This window comes from Leucoraja erinacea, chromosome 8 (genome assembly GCF_028641065.1).
Source record: "Leucoraja erinacea ecotype New England chromosome 8, Leri_hhj_1, whole genome shotgun sequence".
NCBI classification, from domain to species: domain Eukaryota; kingdom Metazoa; phylum Chordata; class Chondrichthyes; order Rajiformes; family Rajidae; genus Leucoraja; species Leucoraja erinaceus.
Window position 1 is genome coordinate 17,364,091 of NC_073384.1, and position 16,204 is coordinate 17,380,294.

General features: G+C 46.5%; 1 protein-coding gene across 1 annotated transcript; it reads right to left on the reverse strand.

Annotated features, from left to right (window-relative positions):
- Nucleotides 1-637: 637 nt before the first annotated feature.
- On the reverse strand, nucleotides 638-13,059 carry LOC129699374 (butyrophilin-like protein 2). Its single transcript, XM_055639095.1, has 6 exons — nucleotides 12,698-13,059; nucleotides 10,699-11,046; nucleotides 7,601-7,885; nucleotides 4,691-4,975; nucleotides 3,847-3,975; nucleotides 638-2,099 (listed from the first exon to the last, which is right to left on the reverse strand). Exons 1-6 carry the CDS (start codon nucleotides 12,762-12,764, stop codon nucleotides 2,071-2,073), a joined length of 1,143 nt encoding a protein of 380 aa, XP_055495070.1. The 5' UTR covers nucleotides 12,765-13,059; the 3' UTR covers nucleotides 638-2,070.
- Between the last annotated feature and the right edge of the window lie 3,145 nt (nucleotides 13,060-16,204).

The window sequence follows — 16,204 nt, forward strand, 5'->3', positions numbered from 1 at the left end:
TACCTGCCCTCATCCACTCCATCCTCATCACAATGCCTTACACCCATCTATCCATCACTAGCTGCTGTGCCTTCGTAGAATATAGAATTGTACAGCATAGGAACAGGCCCTTTGGCCAATTATGTCTGTGCCAGCCATGATGCTATCAATTCCATCTACCTTAACATGGTCTATAATCCCTCCATTCTCTGATATTGCTATTGTATTGTGTCACAGGGCAACGTCAGGGTCTTTGACATGGGGGGACCAGATTCAGGGGAAAGGTATTGCCAGAGAAGAGTGCCGTCTCTTTATTCCCCCTTTTGCTCACTCTTTCTCACTGAACTTTCAACTTTGGAAATGGTACCAAAAATGATTTCACTTTGCAGTTGCGTATGTGACAAGTGAAGCACCAATGGAGCATTAAAATGCAACAGCTCCACAGGATTCTGACCAGCAGAGGGCAGTAGAGACCAGGCACCGCGTAAGCTGTGGAACTGGGACATGATTGCCCATAAGATGAGATGGGCTTTCTGGCTCAGAACATCAGAAAGGAATGAGAGGGGTCTGAAAGGAGGTCAAGAAAGGGGACCACAGGGTAGACTCCAGAAAAGTCAGTGTTTCATCAGGCATGGTAAAGAAAAGAAGGTGTAAAATATGCCTGCCTTCAATGGTCAGGATTCTGAGTACAAGAGTCAGGAAGTCACATTGCACCTTTATAGTACTTTAAACTATGTTTAGAGTATTGTGTTCAGTTTTCATGGCTACCTTAGGGAAGGATGTGGAGGCTTTGGGAAGAGTGCTGATGTTTACCAGAATGCTGCCTGCATTAGAGAGTATTGGCTATATGCAGAGATTGGACATAATTGGTTAATTATGGCTAATAATGGCTTATGGCTAATACTCAGATCCCCGGGTATTAGCAACAAGCAGAGGTCAGATTGTTGAGGGGAAATCCGATAGATGTATGTAAAATTATGAGCCATAGATAGGGTAGACAGTCAAAAGGTTTCCTCATGGTGGGAATATAAAAGACTAGAGGGCATAGCTTTAAGGTGAAAGGAGCAAAATTTAAAGAGATGTGCAGGGCAAGATTTTTTCAGAGGGCACTGTGTGCCTGGGATGCACTATCAGGTTATGGTGCAGCCAGATACAATAGTGGCATTTAAGAAGCTTTTAGATAAGCACAGAATGGAGGGATATGTATCATGTGCTTACAGACAATATTGGTTCAGATATTGTGGGCTGAAGGACTTATCCAGTGCTGTATTTATTATGGTCTATGTTCCAATATCTATGAAGGACAGGGGAGAACTCTCTTCACTTCTGAATTCGACATGCGATCCTTCATGTCCACGTCAGGCAGCAGAGGGTGCCTTGGAAAGGACTCCCTCAGTCTAGCTGTCCACTCCTACCTGGAGTTGTGTGCTTCAGACATTGGCAATGTGGTGCAGCTGCTAGTGCTGCTGCCTCACAGTGCCAGACTACCAGGTTCGATCCAAACCTCGGGCGTGGGATTGTGGAGTGTATCTGTGTGAAGTTTGCACGTCTACCCGGCGACCAGGTGGGCTTCCTCTGGGTGCTCCGGGTTCCTCCCACATCACAAAAGAAGTGTTGGTTTGTGGGTTAATTGGCTACTGCAAAGTGTCCTTGGGGTGCATGGAGTGGATGAGAACATGTAGTGCAAATGGTGGTCGGTGTGGGCTCGCTGGGCCTATGAGCCTGTTTCCATGCTGTACCTTTTCGATCAATCAATCAATCAATTAACCAATCAATGTGCAATGGAAGACCATCTCCAGTCAAACTCCTGGAAGTGCCCCCACTGACCTCTGCTGCCCTTCCCTCGGCTGCAGTCTGGCGGGCCAAGGGTTAACATTCAGCCACCCAATCCTCTGCTGTGGTTCCCAACATCAAACAAGACAAGAGAGTTGCTCAGTATAAATATTTATTCCGTTATAGACCAACCGTGCAAACTTGCCTCGGGCGTTGGTTTCTAATTCTGAAGATGGGCAGGGCTGAGAATGGACAAGATGCCTCTATTGCTCAGGACCTGCTGCTCTGTCCTCGCACCTCCCGTGTCTGCCGGTAGCCTCACTCTGCTGGGGAGAATGCAGCATGGCCTGCAGACAGCAGAAGAAGCGTTACTCCGATCACCTCCAAAACCCTCTCCATGTGACGCCCCACCCTGCTCACCCTCCGCTCCCACACTCGTACTCCAGCCCAGTCTCACCCCCTCTCCTCCTTCCCCCTCTCCATCTGGAGCACTTTTCCATCTGCCACTGTAAGAACACAAGGAACAGGAGCAGGTCTGGCCATTGGGCCCACCTGCTCTGCTTCACCATCCAATAAGATCAATGCCAAAATCATGGCAGCTCTGATCCTAGCATGTCCACTGTTCTACATGTTCCCCATACCCTCAACTCCCTGTTGACTAACCATCTGTCCATCAGAGTCTGAATATATTCAATGACTCCACAGGTCTCTTAAGTAGAGTATTTCAATGATTCATAATGTCTTACGACAGGAAATTCCCTCTCAATTCTGTCTTGACTGGGCAAATGATACCTCCTAGACTATAGAACTGTATAGCACAGGAACTGACACATTGGTCCATAATATCTATGCCAAACATGATGCCAAGTTAAATTAATCTCCTTTGTCTGCGCAAGGCCCATATACTTTAATTCCCTGCATATCTATGTGTCTATCTAAATGTTTTTAAATGCCACTATTGTAGCTCTTTCCACCACCACTCCCAGCAGTGTTTTCCATGCACCCACTACTCAGTGTAAATAAACTTTCCCCGCATATTCTCTTTAAACTTTCCTCCTTTGGCCCTAAAGCTATGTATGCCCTCTCATCTTTGAGATTTTTGCCCTGGGAAAAAGGTTCTGATTGTCTACCCATCTGTGCCTTTTTATTTTACACACTTCTATCAACCTCGCAACCTCCAACGCTCCAGAGAAAACAATCTGTTTGTCCAATCATTCCTTTTAGCTAATAATCAGAATGGTAAACTTCTTCTGGACCCTCTCCAAAGTCTCCACATCCTCGCTGTAATGTGGCAGCCAGACAATGCTTCAATACTCCAAATGCAAAGATTTATAAAGCCGTCTAATTCTAGATTCCCATCATCTCAGCATTACCCTGTCCCTAACCCTAAGAAACTAATGCGATCCAATATGATCATCAATCCTTCTAGGAAACTATATTGAATAAAGGACCAATCTGCTGGGCCTATCCTCGAGAAGACAAACCTGACATTTTCAGGAACCAACCTGGTGAAATTCTCTGAACTACTTCCAGTGCCAAACATATCCCTCCTTAAATAAATCCTTCCAAAGCTGCTCCAGTTGTGGTCCCAACAGTTGAAGCAAGAATTCCTCCCTTAATCTTTTTTGAAGTTAAGAAGTTTTATTTGCCTTCCTGATTACCTGCTGCACCAACACACTACTGTTCTGTGTCTCATATATATTGTTCTATTGAAGTGGAGCCTCCCCTCATCCATTTCCCCACATTGTGCCCCTCTGCCAAATGTTTATCCACCTATCTATATCCTTATGCTGTCCTTCTGTGTCCTCCTCACATCTTCCTTTCCCCCCTGTCTTAGCATCATTGGTAAATTTGGCTTCACATGGCCCCCTTCAGTTGTCACTAATATAGATTTTGAACAACTGAGGCTCTGTGACACCCACTCGTAACAACTTTCAGACCCGAAAATGGCCATTTATCCTAACTCAGGTTTCTGGTTGTCGGCCAGTCCCTTTTCATGCTGATATGTTCACCTCGATTAGTGCATATGTTTGTGCGTGTTTGTGCGTGTTTGTGCGTGTGCATGTGCATGCGTGTGTGCAGCGACATCTATACCTTTCCTCTCTTTCTTGATCAGCATGATGACGCTCTTTGCTTTGATCACTGCAGCAACCACGACGATGGACATGGAAATGATGGCGCCGACTGCGATCCAGTGTGACTGGATCTCCTTATAGCGGGAAACTGGAAAGGAAGTAAGGTCCAATGAGAGGGTGTGCCATCCTGTCGGGGTCTGTGCATCACCAGCATGAAACCTTCCAGAATCACTGGGTGAAGGTAACATTATCCTAATGAGATTACCTGGGATAATCCAGCCAGGTGTGGTCACTGTGTTCTATGCATAAGCTGTAGTCACTATGACCTACGCCCAGGCTGCCCACACACACTAATCTAGCCCCGGGCTGTGCTCACACTGAGCTAGGCCCAGGCTGTGTCGTCACTGTGACCTAGACCTAGGGTGTGGTCACTGCGACCTACGCCCAGGCTGCACACACACACTAATCCAGCCCCGGGCTGTGCTCACACTGAGCTAGGCCCAAGCTGTGTGGTCACTGTGACCTACGCCCGGGCTGCACACACACTAATCTAGCCCCAGGCTGTGCTCACACACTGAGCTAGGCCCAGGCTGTGTGGTCACTGTGTTCTAGACTCAAACTGTCGTCACTGTGACCAACGCCGAGGCTATGATCACTGTGACCAACGCCGAGGCTATGATCATTCTGAACTATGCCCAGGTCATGTACACTGAGCTAATTCCGGGCTTGGGTTGTACTCAGCATGAAGTTCCAGACCCAGCATGTGCTTAGAAAAAGAGGCCAATCACTGCTGGTCACTTCCAGTGTGATCTTGTTCTGTCGAGGAGTGCATTAAATCCTAGCGTTCTGTGGGCCATACTCACTCAGGACGGTGAAGGAGGACCTCAGTCCTTGCTTTAACGCAGGGTTCCAGATGGCGCAAGTGTAGTTCCCGTTGGAGTCGTCCTCCAGCCGCAGTGTGCTCTTCAACGAGACGCTTCCACGTGTGTCGTCAGTCAGCTCCGTCTGGGACAGCTTGGTCATGGCTTGTCCTTGCTCGTTGTGCCAGGTGAGGTTGGGGGTTGGGTACCAGCCGGACGACAGGCAGGTCAGGACCGAGCGCCCACCACCTGTCACCATCGAGTGGATGTCAGGACTGTTCCCTAGAGCTGGCACAAGAGACGTTAGTGATGGGACCTCAGCCTCCACCCTCACCCACAACACAAATCACTGTAAGTAAGCATGCAGGTACAGCAGGCGGTGAAGAAAGCTAATGGCATGTTGGCCTTTATAAAAAAAGGTTGCGTATAGGAGGAAAGAGGTCCTTCTGCAGTTGTACAGAGCCCTGGTCAGACCACACCTGACGTATTGTGTGCAGTTTGGTCTAATTTGAAGAAGGACATTCTTGCTATCGAGGGAGTGCAGCGTAGGTTCAGGAGGTTAATACCCGGGATGACGGGACTGTCATATGATGAAAGAATGGAGCGACTGGGCTTGTGCACACTGGAATTTAGAAGGATGAGAGGTTATCTTATAGAAACATATAAAATTATTAAGGGATTGGACACGCTAGTGGCAGGAAACATGTTCCCGATGTTGGGGGAGTCCAGAACCAGGGGCCACATAAGGGATAGGCCATTTAGAACTGAGATGAGGAAAAACTTTTTGACCCAGAGGGTTATGAATTTGTGGAATTCTCTGCCTCAAAAGGCAGTGGAGGCCAATTCACTGGATGCATTCAAAAGAGAGTTAGATACTCTTAGGGCTAGCGGAATCAAGGGATATGGGGAGAAGACAGGAACGGGGTACTGATTGTGGATGATCAGCCATGATCACAATGAATGGCAGTGCTGGCTCTAAGGGCCGAATGGTCTACTCTTGCACCTATTGTCTATGTCTCTATCTAAGACGGAAGAGATGCTGACAACCACATCTCATAAGAGCAGTGGAACATTGTCAAGACCAGCATTCATTGCCCATCCCTTATTTCTCTTGAGAAGCAGGTGGCGATCTGCCTTCTTGACCCGCGCCAGTCTTCCTGGTGAAGGCACCCCTCTGTGTTGTTGGTAACGGAGTTCCGAGACGGTTCTGGTCAAGGGAAACGGGACATATTCCCTCTGCCCACTGCCCTTGTCTTGGTGGTTGGGGTGGGAGGTCCAGGAGAGGAGCAGGTGTTGGGAGATTGTAACCTCAGGGGTTTCAGTGATTGTGGGTTGGAGAGGTGAAGATAAGCTGGAGGTCACAGGACAGACAATGGTTGTCACTGGTTAAGGAGCTGCTGGGATCTTGGGTCTGGGAAATGGGACAGGGAGGTGGAAATCACAAAGCCTGAGAGGTGGAGGTCATGGTCCAGCAAAGTGAAGGTCATGAGTCGGTAAAGTGGAGGTCACAGGTCAGGAAGTTAGAGTTCACTGGACTGGGAGGTGGAAGTCACAGTTCAGGGAGGCGGAGTTCACTCGGCTTGAGAGGTGGTCATGGGTCAGAAAGATGGAGGGTCACGGGTCAGGGTAGTGAAAGAAATGGGTTAGGAAGCTCCAGGTCATTGGCCAGGGAGCTGGGGGTCAGAGGCTTGGGAAGGGGAGATCACAGGTCAGAGAGATAAAGCACTGATCCATCAATCCCCTTGCATTGTTGGTGGGATCCCACAGGTTCTAAGTTGCCTCTTGTTCCACAATCAAAGCTCTGACCGAGCTTCATGCACTTCACAACCTCATCCACACTCTCCATGCTCTACTTGACCCCCTCACAAGACACAAGACCCCCTCAGTTGCTCTCAATATATTGTTAGTCACACACATTATAAACATCAGTTCTATATCTCGTGTGTTTCCTCAGTGCAGGGTAATTCCAGATTTGAGATTCATTTACAACTCGTTTACAACTCCCTCCATGTGTTCATCCTTCCTGTTCTACAGAACCTTCATCTCTATCGGCTGATCTTCACTCCTCCAAGTCTGGAGTTACATCTACCATCTCTGCCTTCAGCTCCCTGGGTCCCCAAGCTCTGTAATCCCCTCCCCAAGCCTCTCCCTCTCTCCTTTCCTCTCAGGTCTGTGACTCTCTTTCTCCCATTCTCTCTGAAGCTCATGTGTCACAGCATCAGGAGTGGTCTGACAATTCTTATGATGGGTCAGTAAAGGTGCCCTACGCACAAAACATGGTTCTACGCCAGAGGTTGAGTGGTATCTGATATCTAGCATGGTGTATGTGACAATAAGTAAACCTTTGAACCCTTTGAACCTTTGAACTTCCTGCACCTACAATGAGGGAGGGAGGCCCCGGGATGGAATCAGTTAGAGCTAAATATCCTTCACCATCCATGGTCGAACACACATTGAATTATCACCTATGAAACGGGATGACGGAACACACATAAATCTTCCCTAATAAATATCACCATGACTTATTAGACAGAACCTTCCAAATCCGCCACCTGTACTAGGAAAAAGGAGAAGGGCACCAAAAGCATAGGAACACCACCAACAGGACATTGCCCTCCAAGCTACATCCAATTCTGACTTGGAAATGTATCACCGTTACTTCACCGTAACTGGCTCTATCCGTGAACTCCAACCCTTACAGTATGGTGTTACCAACCCTAACAGTTAGTTAATTTCCAACCCTGAGTTACAATAGTCTGAGGAAGAGTCTCCACCCAAACCATCACCCATTCCTTCTCTCCAACATTTTGTGTCTATCTTCAGTTTAAACCAGCATCTGCAGTTGTTTCTTACACGACCCAATGCCTGCCCGCCAGTGACCCAGTCCCCCCGGCTGTGCCGCCTGCTACTCACTGGGCAGGGTGTAGTTGGCGGAGGTTCCCTGGTAGAGCAGAGGGTTCCAGATGGTGCAGGTGTAGCTGCCGTTGGAGCCGGTGGGGAACTCCATGGCACTCCTCACCCGCACCCGTCCGTCCCGGCTGTCTGTCTCGTGGGTCTGCGAGTACTTGGTGATGTTGAGGCCCCACCAGTTCTGCCAGGACACGCTGGGGGCAGGGAACCATCCGGCAGAGTCACAGATCAACACCGAGTGATTCCTCTTGGTGACGAAGGAGTGAAATCGAGGGGAGTGACCGATGGCTGCAGGAGAAAGAACAGTGGACGGGAAACGTCCATGAAACCAACAGGAACAACCAAATCATCTGAAACCTAGCCAGCTAAGTAGCGTTCTGACAATGGCAAAGTCTACCCACTCTTCTCATATGCGTTCGCTCAGAAAAGGATATCACTTGCAGCAGAGCCAGTGCACACCTTAAACCATCTTACAGACCAATGGCTGAATACTGAATGGCTTAGATTCCGACGAAAGGTCACTCTTCAGATATTCCTAGGGTTGAAATCCCTCCATCTACTGGCCTACTCTTGCACCTATTTTCTATTTTCTATGTTTCTATGTAAAGGGATTCGTTTTGGGGAAAAAATAGTGCTACAGTGAGATTTTGGTGAAGATAGACACAAAATGCTGGAGCAACTCGGCGGGACAGGCAGCATCTCTGGAGAGAACGAATGGGCGACATTTCCAGTCCAGACCGTTCCTCAGGCAGCTATGAGGAGCTGATATCAGCATTATCTGTGTGAACAGAACATCTTCTGTGGGGGGTCTGTTGTAGATAGCAGTCTGTGAAGTGGATAAAGTTGACGGCGAGAATAGATTAAACATTAAAAAAAAACAAATGGTGCATTTGCACAAAATGCTGGAGTAACTCAGCGGGTCGGGCGGCGTCTCCGGAGAGAAGGAATGGATGACGTTTCGGGTCGAGACCCTTCATCAGACTGAGGGTGAGGGAGGGGGAGACAAGAGATATCCATATTTCGTGAGTTGTTGATGCATGTTCTGGACATTCTCCTGTCCCTGGAGAGACTTTGATCAATAACTGCCAGCTGACAAGTCCACTCAGTTGGGCTGAAGGGCCTGTTTCCATGCTGTATATATTTCTAAAGTTTCTGATAGTCCAGTTTGTAGTTTGTGAGAGAGAGAGACACAAAATGCTGGAGTATCTCAGCGGCAGGGGCAGCATCTCTGGATGAAAGGAGTGCGTGACTTTTCGGGTCGAGGCCCTTCTTCGGACCCAAAACGTCTCCCATTCTGCCTGTCCCGCTGAGTTACTCCAGCATTTTCTGTCTATCTTCAGTGTAAGCCAGCATCTGCAGTTCCACCCGACACATAATCCAGTCAGAGACACAGTTCAGCATAAACGTGGGTTAAAATAAACATGGGTTTTCACCCAGAGAGTTGTGGATTTATGGAATTCCCTGCCACAGAGGGCAGTGGAGGCCAATTCACTGGATGGATTTAAGAGAGAGTTAGATAATGCTCTAGGGGCTAGTGGAGCCAAGGGATATGGGAAGAAGGCAGGCACGTGTTATTGATAGGGGACGATCAGCCATGATCACAATGAATGGCGGTGCTGGCTCGAAGGGCCGAATGGCCTCCTCCTGCACCTATTTTCTATGTTTCTATGTTTCTACATTGTCCAGTCACATACCCCTAGGATTCAGCACCGAATGTTCTCTCTCTGCATTGCTTCATACCCAGTGGTATGAATATTTATTTCTCTAACATCAAGTAACCCTTGCTCTCCCTCTCTCTCAGATTCAGATTCAGATTCAACTTTAATTGTCATTGTCAGTGTACAGTACAGAGACAACAAAATGCAGTTAGCATCTCCCTGGAACAGCGACATAGAATATGATTTCAATAAATAATTTCATTAGCATGTATACAGACATAGTGTTTTTTTCCTGTGGGAGGAGTGTCCGGGGGAGGGGGGTGGGGGGGACAGAGCAGTTGCCATACCATACTGTGATACAGTTGGTAAGGATGCTCTCGATGGTGCAGCGGTAGAAGTTCACCAGGATCTGAGGAGACAGATGGACCTTCTTCAGTCTCCTCAGGAAGGAGAGACACTGGTGAGCCTTCTTGATCAGAGTTGAGGTATTGTGGGTCCAAGAGAGGTCATCGGAGATGTTGACCCCCAGGAACCTGAAGCTGGAAACACGTTCCACCTCTGCCCCGTTGATGTGGATGGGGGTGTGCGTGCCGCCCCTAGACTTCCTGAAGTCTACAATGAGCTCCTTGGTCTTCTTGGAGTTAAGGGCCAGGTTGTTGTCAGTGCACCATGCTGCTAGGAGCTGGACCTCCTCCCAATAGGCTGACTCATCGTTGTTGCTGATGAGGCCAATCACCGTTGTATCGTCTGCATACTTGATGATGGTGTTAGTACCATGTACAGGTGTGCAGTCATAGGTGAAGAGGGAGTAGAGGAGGGGGCTCAGCACACAGCCCTGTGGAACCATCCCTCCATCCCTCCCCCACCCTAGTTCTCCAACTCGTTTCACTGTCCTCCTGCTTAACTTTACTGAGTGTATGCCTCGTTGTCACCTTCCCCTCCTCTAACAATGAACTATTCTACATTTCCTTGCACAAAGACTGAAGAAAGGTCTCGACCCGAAACGTCGCCTACTCCTTTTCTCCATAGATGCTGCCTCACCCGCTAAGTTTATCCAGCATTTTTGTCTATTTTTCCAACATCTGCAGTTCTTTCTTAAACTTCAAAATGTTCAATGTAGCTGTATCCCCACCATGCTGGCGGGTATGACAATGAACTCAACTCAACTTGATGTCAACCAGTCTGAAGAAAAGACTCGACCCGAATTGTCACCCATTCCTGCTCTCCAGAAATGCTGCCTGTCCCGCTGAGCTACTCCAGCTTTTTGTGTCTATCTTCAACTCAACTTGATCCAGAAGCTGAATCCAGTGGTGGAAACTGGGGCTTGTAGGTTGAATGGAAAAGGAAGAATGGGAGTGATATAATGTGAACACTGTGCTGTAAAAATCGTGTGGCACCATTGTTGTTCAGACAGTATTGAGAGTGGCCACATTGTGCTCTTACCTCCCACCATGACTCTGATGTCCTTAAAGCCTTGTCCTGAGGACGCGCTGACGTTAACCCTGTACATCCCTGCATCCAACAGACTCACGTTCCTCAACTTCAGAGACACGTTCCCTTCCGCAATCTCATTCTCGAACATTTGTGTCCGGTTTCGGTAGCTGGGGTCCTGGTTTTGCCAGAGACTCTGGTTGATCTGGTAACTGTACACCACTCTCTGAGGATCAAACCTCTCCCACAGGACGGTAATACGCTGTGCCTCGGACTGGGAATAGAAGTAACAGGATGTGATCAGATCTTCTGTCACCCTCAGTGTCATGCTTTCACTGTCACACCCCACAAGGAAGACTCCTGGAAATGAAAAAAGCACATGGGAGAAGTCAGGGTGAAACACAGACACCAGACAGATAATTATTACAGACCAGGCACAGAAATATTACACATCAGACACAGAAATATTACAAACCAGGCATAGAAATATTACACATCATACACAAAAATATTACACAATAAAAATATTACACACTAAACACAGAAATATTACAAGCCAGACACTGATACAGAAAGGTAACAAAGCAGGCACAGAAATATTATTGCACACCAGACCCAGAAGTTCCCCAAGCCGAAATGTCACCTATCTATTTTTCCAGTCTGAAGAAGGGTTTCGACCCGAAACGTTGCCTATTTCCTTCACTCCATAGATGCTGCCTCACCCGCTGAGTTTCTCCAGCACTTTTGTCAACCCTCGATTTTGCAGCATCTGCAGTTCCTTCTTAAATATTTTTCCAGGGATGCTGTCTGACCCCACTGAATTACTCCAGCACTGTGTGCCTTTTTTTGTAAAGCTGCATCTGCAGTTCCTCCTCTTTTCTCCAGAAATAGTACACACCAGGCAGCCAGATGCAGGGGCACATACAGCAGGCAAAGAAATATGACACACCAGATGCCAGAAACAGAGGACACACACCAGACACCAAACACATACTGTAACTGTTAAGGCAGGTTGGGGAGATTGCATTCTGAGAAAAAGATCTATATCGCCATTTTGCATAATACAAAGCCTAATTTTTTGCAGGTACATCAATGTGTGATTTTTTTTTAAGTGTTTTAATATTAAGTTTATTTTTCACACAAAATTCGTAAGAATTAACCTGTTTCCAGATATTATTTCCAGGATTTGCTATGTCGCTCTTCCAGGGAGATGCTAAATGCATTTTGTTGTCTCTGTACTGTACACTGACAATGACAATTAAAATTGAATCTGAATCTGAATCTGAATCTGAATCTGATTGTTTGGTAATGATTTATAAATGCCATTAATGCCTATTCCTGTCGCCCGAACCTCCACAAGGCGGGAGTCGCCTGCATTACACAACAGACACCAAAACACAGAGACACCAAACACAAACCACAGACTACAGACACCAGACGCAGAAATATTTCACACCAGATCCCAGGGTCAGGGGCACAAACGCCAATAGGAAAGATTTAGATGGATATGGGGCAAACGTGGATCAATAGGAAGTGTTAGGACATGACAAACCTCGCTGGGGTTTGTTTGTGCAATTCAGGAGAATGGCAGGGTGTGGGAAGCAGAGCAGCAGCTCAGCACGTGGAGGGATTGGGGGGAAGATCTCTCTGTAAGGAGCGACACAAGCAGATTGAGCGGTATACATTTGCCTGTACTGGCTGGCAGCTTTTAAGGTAAGGGGTAAATTTACAGAGACATGTTTATTGCAAAGAGAATGGTAGGTGCCTGGATCATACTACTAGAGGTGGTGGTGGAAGCACATACAATAGATATGTTTCAGACAGGCACGTGAATAGACAGGGAATGGTACAATGTGGATCATGTGAATGCAGATAGGATCAGCCTAATTTAGAATCATGGTTCCTCATTTACTCGTTGTGGTTAAAGCAGCATGACAATCTCTGTACTCACATTTGTTTACAATCACATTCTTCCATGCCCCTGTCACACCTACACACTGCATTCTCTCACCTGCTTTCGAGCTGTAACCTTGGTACACAGTGACCAAGATGGCAAGCAGACGGAAGAAGGGAATCATCCTACCGCCGGGACTTGGCTCTTGTTGGGTGAATCCCTTTCCAGAGCCGACAACGTGTAAATCATCCCACCCCTGCGATGCAGCTTGCTTTCAAAATCCATTTTGACTTCTTAGTTACACACGGGGAGCCTGTGCAGGGAGCATAATAATGTGCTGATGCTGATGTCAGCAGGCAATTGTTGACAGCCGGTGATGTCAGCAACTGCAGGGTGGTGAAATTAGCATCTATCTGCTGTTGGTAATGTTGCTCAAAGATTATAGAGGAACGTTCCTCTATAATCTTTGATGTTGCTTGGCATTGCCATCTGGGAACACTTGCTAGAGAACACAGAACATAGAAAGGTACTGCACAGGAATTGGCACTTTGGCCACAACGTCTATGCTGAACACAATGTCAAATATAAACAAATCTCATCCATCTGAACATGATCTATATCTTTCCCTTCTCTGCATATCCATGTCTATCTAAAAGCCTCTTAATCACCAATGAGGCATTATAATGTGGTTTCCACCCCATTACTATTGTGAAGTACAGGCTAACAACGTACCTCGGTGACTGCCAATCACCACCCCCCCCCCCCCGGACACTTATTATTATTTATTCAAATCATTTGCCATGTCGCTCTTCCAGGGAGATGCTAAATGCATTTCGTTGTCTCTGTACTGTACACTGACAATGACAATTAAAATTGAATCTGAATCTGAATCTGAATTGTGGTGCTCAACATTTCCCTATTTTCTGGTTATTTCATAATTTCAGATTGCCTGAAGATTTTATTATTTTTTTAAATTTCTATTACAATTGTATTGTCAATCATAGTTTCTCATTGAGAACAGTTCAGCTATCAACACATTATTCTTGTCACATAGTTATGATGAACCTGGCAGTTATGTTCCAGGATTAGTCATCCGGGGTTCTGGGCTGATCATCCAATCAAATTTAAATCCACATCCCAAGGAGAGAAGTTCAAGAATTCAAATTGTTTTGAATCTAATATTGGGAATACATAGTATTCATTTACAAGCGTTGTTGTCAAGACCATCCCTACATTCCTTTGGAAAGATAGTTGAAGTTCATCTCCTTGAACCACTGCAGTCCTCCAGTGAAGATGCTCCCACTGGTCTGTTAGTGATGGGGGTCCAGAAATTAGGCCCAGTGATGATGAAGAGTGATTTCCAAGTCAGAATAGAATGAGACTCAGAGAGAAACCTATTGTGTTTCTTAGTGGTGGAGGTCATGGGTTTGGGAGGTATGGTGGGGTAACCCAGGTGAGGTACTGTAGTGCACTTTGTAGATAGATTAAAATGCAAGCAGAAGGAAGGAGCCCTTTAGGGGTGCCAAATCAGCGAGCTATTTGCATTGGATACTGTTAAAATCCTTGAGATATGTTGGAGCTGTGCTCATCTTGAATTGTATGTTGCACATGGAACAAAGAGCCTTGGGATGTCAAGAGAATACAAGCAACTGCAGTTGCTGGTTTATTTTTTTTGAAGTGTCAAAGTGCTGGAGTAAATCAGGTCGGGCAGGATAGGTGACAAATTGAGTCGGGACCCTTCTTCAGATGGATTGTAGGGACGACAAGAAATTTGGAAGAGAGGAGGGGCAAGGCAATGCTTGGCAGGTAAAAGATTAGGTGAGGAGGCAGATCAGGTGAGGGGGCAGATGCTGGACAAAGGCCAGAGGTGAAAAGGCAGAAGGTGTAAGACAAAATGATTTAAGAATTGCGAATTTTAAATCTAGAAGAAGGAATGTAGGTGGAAGAGGAGGGAGAGGGGAGAAATAGATATGTCCAGGTGAGAGAGGGGAGAAAAGTGGGATTTTGGGGTATGAAATTACAGTAGGGTTGGTTTGTGTTGTGACCTAAAATTGAAGAATTCAATGTTCATAACATTGGTTTTCAAGCCACCCACATGAGATATGAGGTGTTGTTCCTCCAGTTTGCATGTGGCCTCACTCCAGCAATGGAGGAGGCCCAGGATAGAAAGTTTCGTATGGGAATCTTAAGAGATTCTATGTATATTAAGAGCAAGATAGACACAAGGGGAAGAATAGTCACCTGAAGCCTCAATATTGTTGTCATTCTGTGAAGCCAGGAGATGGGCTAGGTCTAAATGGACATTTCTCATTTACATTTACCTTGGAGGAGATCATGGAAGCCAGGGAATTTAGGGAAGGGGATAGTGATGGCTTGAAGGATATCCCATATTACGAAATAGAAAGTGTTGGAGGTATTAGAGGTATTGGAGGAAAGCAGTGAGTGGTCAAAGTCAGCATGGATTTATGAAAAAGAAATCTTGCTTGACCAACCTTCTGGAATTTTTTGAGGATGTTACAAGTACAATGAATAAGGGAGAGCCAGTGGATGTGGTGTATCTGGACTTTCAAAAAGCTTTTGACAAGGTCCCACACAAGAGATTCGTGTGCAAAATTAGAGCACATGGTATAGGTGGTGGGGTATTGACAGGGAAAGAGAATTAGTTGACAGAGAGGAACCAAAGAGTAAGAATTAACAGGTCCTTTTCAGAATGGCAGGCAGTGACTAGTGGGGTGCCGCAAGGCTTGGTGCTGGGATCCTAGTTATTTACAATATATATTAATGATTTAGATGAGGGAATTAAATGTGATATCTCCAAGTTTGCGGATGACACATAGCTGGGTGGCAGTGTGAGCTGCCATCAGAATGCTATGAGGCTGCACGGTGACGGATAGTGTTGGGTGAGTGGGCAGATAGATTGGGTGAGTGGGCAGATGCTTGGCAGATGCAGTATAATGTGGATAAATGTGAGGTTATCCACTTTGGTGGCAAGAACAGGAAGGCAGATTATTATCTGAATGGTGTCAGATTTGGAAGAGAGGAGGTGCAACGAGACCTGGGTGTGCTTGTACATCAGTCACTGAAAGTAAACATGCAGGTACAGCAGGCAGTGAAGAAAGCTAATGATATGTTGGCCTTCATTGCAATAGGATTTGAGTTTAGGAGCAAGGAGGTCTTACTGCAGTTGTACAGTGCAATGGTGAGACCACCTGGAGTATTGTGGGCAATTTTGGTGTCCTATTTTGAGAAAGGATATTATTGCTAATGAGGGAATGCAGCACAGATTCACCAGGTTAATTCCCGGGATGGCGGGACTGACATATGATGAAAGAATGGGTCGACTGGGCTTGTATTCACTGGAATTTAGAAGGATGAGGGGGTTCTAATAGAAACATACAAAATTCTTAAAGGATTGGACAGACTAGATGTAGGAAAAATGGTCGGATGTTGGAGGAATCCAGAACCAGGGGTCACAGTTTAAGAATAAGGGGTAAGCCATTTGGGACTGAGATGAGGAAAAACGTTTTCACCCAGAGAATTGTGAATCTGTGGAATTCCCTGCCACAGAAGGCAGTGGTGGTCAATTCTCCAAATGTTTTCAAAAGAGAATTTGATTTAGCTCTT